The sequence below is a fragment of the Rhodnius prolixus genome, unplaced genomic scaffold, assembly GCF_049639745.1.
Source record: "Rhodnius prolixus isolate KJV_2025 unplaced genomic scaffold, Rpr scaffold_3, whole genome shotgun sequence".
Classification (NCBI taxonomy): domain Eukaryota; kingdom Metazoa; phylum Arthropoda; class Insecta; order Hemiptera; family Reduviidae; genus Rhodnius; species Rhodnius prolixus.
In genome coordinates, this window is record NW_027411603.1 from 16,026,669 (window position 1) to 16,032,668 (window position 6,000).

At 30.9% G+C, this 6,000-nt stretch overlaps 1 protein-coding gene across 6 annotated transcripts in view; it reads left to right on the top strand.

Annotated features, from left to right (window-relative positions):
- LOC141453006 (putative inorganic phosphate cotransporter) overlaps positions 1-5,640 on the top strand; it is a 34,595-nt gene extending 28,955 nt beyond the window's left edge. For 5 of the 6 annotated variants that reach the window (XM_074125678.1, XM_074125673.1, XM_074125677.1 and 2 more), the window contains exons 5-10: positions 51-268; positions 975-1,124; positions 1,427-1,559; positions 4,093-4,331; positions 4,746-4,863; positions 4,966-5,147. In XM_074125678.1, the coding sequence (XP_073981779.1) occupies positions 51-268; positions 975-1,124; positions 1,427-1,559; positions 4,093-4,331; positions 4,746-4,863; positions 4,966-5,009 (902 nt within the window). In that variant the 3' untranslated portion in view covers positions 5,010-5,147. Of the gene's footprint in view, positions 1-50; positions 269-974; positions 1,125-1,426; positions 1,560-4,092; positions 4,332-4,745; positions 4,864-4,965; positions 5,148-5,557 lie in introns of those variants that run through there. The other variant, XM_074125675.1, reaches the window with a different exon arrangement.
- The last annotated feature ends 360 nt before the right edge of the window (positions 5,641-6,000 follow it).

Consider the following 6,000-nt stretch of genomic DNA (forward strand, 5'->3'; position numbering starts at 1 on the left):
ATTACTTATTTAAAGTAGAATAAAGCGTGATTAATGATCACATGTTTTAGGATTACATGTTGGAACCCTAATCTCCTTCACTAGTTCTGGAATAATTGGTAGCAAGTGGGGATGGGAATGTATATTTTACGTACATGGAATTGTATCGCTCATGTGGTGTATTTTATGGTTATTTTATGGAGCTGAAAGTCCTCTAACCTGTCGTTACATTTCTGGAAAGGAAAAAGAGTACATTGAGCAAGCATTAATACATTCTTCGCAAATCAAGGTAAGTTTATTTTATTTGAGTTACTCAAAATTTGTCTCGTAAACATATGGAAATTTTGTAGGTATCTTGTGTACATGTTTTGTGAAACATGTTCTAAAAATAGAAAAACTGATCATTTGGCATGGCAAATGAGAGAATTAAGACGAACGTTGGTTGGCTGGCTAGTTCGTTGCGGTGTCTATTCTTGAAGATTATATTTATTATGTTGACAGTTTATGTGAATATATTGTTTCAAGAAAAAGAAAATCTGCCACCAGTACTTAACGAAAGAGGAATTTTCAAGCACGAGGTCGAAGTAATAATTTCTATGAGATAAATGAAGCTTAAGAGATGAGCCTAAGACAAAAATAATCCGCTTTAATAGTAATTGAGCTCAGAGATAAATCTCTATTGTTGCATTTAAGTTAATACTAATACCCTAGCGGAGTTTCTAATTAACAAGATTATTAGAGCCAATTTCCTTTCTTATTTTACAAAATTTCTTTGTTAAATATTTAAAATTCAACAAGAACAAAAATATATATTTTCAATAAAGATTGCTTTTAATAAAAAGAAATAACTGTCACTGCATAGTTTGTAAGTTTCATTGTAATAGTTGGAGAGTATCTGTTGAATAATATAGACCTTATGTTTTATATTCTTGTAAAAGTAATTAAGACTTAGGTGTTTAAAAATAATGGTACTTTTTAATATTATTCCCTAACAGAGGACTCGTGTACCTTGGAAACAGATGTTAACAAATCATGCTTGCTATGCCATATTATTCATGTCATTGGCAAATTCTTGGGGTTATTGGACATTAACTACACAAATACCTACGTATCTGGCAAATATCTTCCATTATGATGCATCTAATGTAAGTAAAATAACAAACTCATGTTATCATCTTTGCTTGGTTTATTTCAATTTTTGTGCTATGAGTTTAGTAAATTTTTACAATAATTATTCAAATTAAAAGAGTTATTACAAGTTATTTAAATAGCGCACTTCTTTTATTTGATAAAATAATAATAAATTAGTGCGACAATTACATATAATTAATTCAGTTTAAAGAATTATTCCAGTTTTTATTTGCCCAAACTGATTTCAGAGATCATTCTGAGAATAAATCATTAATTTTTTTGTTTAATCCAAAGCATTTTTTGTTTTGTTTTACAGAATGGATTAATATCTGCAATGCCGTACGCATGCTTATGGATTCTGTCGTTTCCAGCGTCTTATATTGTTGACACGTTGATTAGAAAGAACATTACATCGATTACCTTTTCTAGGAAAATGTGCAGCACTATAGGCGAGTAAAGTTGATGTTTTTACGCTAGCTAGTGTAATAGATATTTATAAATCTCTGCCCATAGATTTTCTCTTCATAGGATCATCTTAAGTGCTGGTCAGTTTGGTCTAAAATGAGAGAACACTGTCCTGATAACGTCGGTTTGAGGGAGGGAAGATTTGGTATGATAGCGGAGAGGGGTCTGGATGATGGTAAGCGAGCTTTACTCTTCCAATAATAGGGCAAAATACATTATAATAACAAATCAGTAATATTGAAGTGAGACAACAACAGTTGTAATTTGCGGTTGCCTCCTAATACCCGGATGGAAACTAATTATTTTATCAATATTATTGATGCGGTTGAATAGCCAATAAGTTAATTGTTAGGTTTGACTTAGAATATAAAGGAATTAATGCCATACTACCACTGGCGTAATGAACGACTTTAACAAAGATTTTTTATAATTAATTTTATGCAAATGATTCTGCATAGAAATCATTCTGCTTCCTTTGATTGATGATGTGAGATACCAATTTTAACAAACCTCTAAGCGAATGGTACAACAAATTTGGGTTCAGAAGAGTTTTTAGAATTGCCAAAAATTTAAATAAACTAAAAATATTGTTTTTAATGAAGTCTTCAAATATTTTCTTCTTTTCATCTTGAAATATGTCATCCACTCAAAGTCTCAGGGTTTCAGTAGAGGTAAAGGATAGATAATAAATATTAGTGGCAGATAAAAATATAAAACGCGGTATGTCATCAAAACGGAAAGTGAATGTTTGAAAATGGAATAAAATCTTTTTTTAGATAATGAAACAAAAAATAAAAATTAATCCTGTGCTAAAAATAAAAACGGAAGTAGGTTCATTGATCTTGGTTAAAAAAAATTATTAGTCGTGTGTCCTTCTCCATGATCGACGGTGCGATTATCAACAGGTGTGGCAGACAGCATTTAAAGTGAGGACAGTTGCTCCCACCAAATTATTTGTTTACATAAATATTTTAATATAAGAGGGAACATTATCTAACACACAAATATATTCAAGGTAAACACAATGGAAATATTTACTTTGTGGAAGATGGATGAGATTTGTTTTTTTTATATAATCTTATCGCCTATTACTCGCTTCCTCAAAAAAAGATCCACAGTTACACTCATATGACTTTCCATTATTGCGATTCTCCATGTTTTAAAGTATCCAATTTTTCAAACTCTGAATTTTAAATAAATTTAATTATTACTAAGGCTAGATGATAAAATTTTCCTCGAAAAAACTCCAGTAATTTCAGAAAAACATTATTTGCTAACTAAATATGTTTCAGTTCTTTCAGAGTATAAAACATACTACCTTAACATCCTGTTAGGATTTATTGATAAACATATTGCTTTAATTTTATCATAAAGGCAAAAACAAATCAAAATCTTGGTACAGTTTGGGTTTTAATCTCCTTGAAGAAATGGACTCGCCTATTTGATATTGTGTGGCTGAGGAAAGTAAAAGTAAGAAAAAAAGATAAGAAGTTGGTTAGTTTAATCAAGTAGTTGTGGATATCTGATATGTCGAGTTCTCTGTAATTTTTTTTGTATCTGCTATTGGACGTTGAAGTGAATGTGTAGAGCTTTGTTTTGGTACTTCTAAAGGCTTAGATTGAGATCAGGGCACTGTCTTCATTGGTCGTCAATGGTGATGAGACTAGAACTGGTAATATTAAATTTGGTTTCCCAATACTTATATTTATATAAAATACTTATAGTACTTAATTTAGTGATAATTTCAAGTTAAAAGATTTGACAGAATTTTTTATAATTGCCATTGATAAAAGTAAATGTTTTTGTCGCGTAAAGTATTATTTAAAAACGTATTCACTTTAACGGGAGTTCAAAGTTTTCTTAAAGCTTTTATGTTCAAATAGTAAGTGATAGGAATGTTCTCGACGGACAAAATGTATTCCAGAAGGTACTAGTTTAACTCGTTTTAAACCTTAGAGTAGCCAGCGGAGTTTGAATCCGAAACCTCCAAGGCTTCTTTGACCCGATTCCTCGAAGTAATTCTAACCCAATTCTAAGTCACAATTTTTGGGTTATACCTAATTTCTTAGCAAATCACATCAAGTAGAAAGGTTATGATAATTAAATATTTTAAGGAATTATACAATATCAACCCTCAGGAGGTCACAGATGCCAGAAATATAAACTGAGATAGTATACTTGTTTTTAAAATAAAATATTTTCACACAAATCGCTGCACTGTTATATACATATATATATTTATACATATTTTTTTAATTAAAGCCGCTTGAACATCTGAGTGTGCCCTACTGGCCATTAAACGTGTTCTCTCGTTACAGACAACAGTATCTACCACCGGATAATGAGTTTCAAGAAGTCCTAGAAAGAGAGAAATCTAAGGGCTAGCGGCTGGACTGATTTCCACGTGCAAGTCCAGTGCATTTACCACTAACCTAATCCCTCACTACCATTGTTAATGCTATTAACCAACAATATTTCTTACTTTCGTTTTTAACTGTTATGATTCACATTTTCCAGCGCATTGGGGTGGTGGAACAGCCCTTGTCATAATGGGCTACACTTCAGATGTGACAGTAGCAATCTGTATGTACACACTGTCTGTGGTATTACTACTGTTTATGTTCATGGGCCACAACATAAATCATTTGGATATATGTCCGAATTTTGCCGGAACTTTAATGGGCATAACAAACGGTCTGGCAAATATTGCTTCAATGTTGGCCCCACAGTTTATCGGATTTGTGATTACAGATTATGTAAGTATCGTAAAATTAATTACAATTATTTGTCATGTGATTCTACTAAAAAGTCTACGCAATTGCGACCTCAAAGAATCAATTGTCGCACTATGTAGGTGTTAGTATCAACAACTAATTAGTGAAACAAAAGTATCAATAACAATCCATTCACTAAACATATGCACCAACATTTAATTAATTCAATTTTTCAAATAAATTTTCTTATCAGTTTACATGGCGATGATGCTGGAGTAATTGCAATTAATTGTGGTTAGTGTGAGAACAATGATTTTTCCGAAATTTAATATCATTTAATGATCATTTCCACATTACTATATCTTTATATACTATAATATAACATATACTATATGTGTCTGTGTTTGCTAGAATTTATTGCTAAGGATTTGTTTTCCAATACTAATTTATTTTCAGACAAATATTGAACAATGGAGAATAGTATTTTATGTATCTGCAGCGGTGTTCTTTGCAGGAAATTTACTATTTTTAATATTAGGATCTGGAGCACTTCAGCCGTTTAACAGTTATGGAGGTGAGAAATATCACTTCAGGATTTTCTGTCTCTCATAGTTTAAAACAGTTTTTTTTTAATTTATAAATTTTAATATCGAATTTGTATTCAATTTTTTTGTAGATGATGAAGACCAAAAAGATACCAAGAATGAACTAGTCACTTAATTTTTCTATTAGGTATGATTTTTTTTTTGGTAGGATAATTTATTCATCAGCTAAACTTCTTCATGTACATTCCCTTCACTCAAATTTAATTTATCTATATCATTTATTGTAAGTAGAAAATACATTTTTTTTTTTTAATCTAAGCCTTTTTTGGTAAATCCTGACAACAAAAATAATACGTTGATAAATTTTGAGCATGTAACTTTGATGTCCAAGGCTTTGAAAGACGTAATGAAGAAAAAGAACAATAATCAGTAATTAATCTAATGATTGTATTGAATTCAAAAGTAATTTCAAGATTGTCATTGAATGTATTGTTTTATGAAAAAATGCATAATGGTAAAAGTACCTCCTCAGCAAGTGAAAAGCGTGACTCATGGCCAAAAACGAAGCAATTATTTTTTTCCCACTTTGAAAGATGATGAGAATGGTCCTTCCGTTTTCGAGCTACTTCAACCACTGCTTGAAATAAAACTGAATCAAGTGAAGTTTGTTCAACAGAAGAGCCTTAAGATAGTTTAATATTTGTTTTGTTTTTTTTCTTTCAGTATTGATGACCTTTCCTTATTTCTGGCGGGAGCTTTTAGCTCGAGTGTTGATTATCCTTAATTTATTAAATGATAAACTTTTAGTTCTTTTTCTTCTTCTCCTTTTTTGTGACTGTAAAGGGCCTCTAATATGGACGTTTTGGAAGTGGCGAATATTATTAGTAATTTAGTCTGCATACCAAAATCTCGTAAGTTTATATTTCATTCTGAGATAAGTATTAGTTGGAGTATACTCTCTAACTCCGCAAGAACCACTGTGTATCACTCCTATACCATAAATATTGGTGATTGGGGCAAGTGGTTAAGTTATATCAGACTTCTAAAATAAATAAAAAAATACATAGATGAAGTTCATGATCTTTCAGGGATGATATTGTGAGTGTCTTCGTTTGTAATAGGATAATTCTCGATTTAACCAGTTGGTACTCTTCTTTTGATCTCTG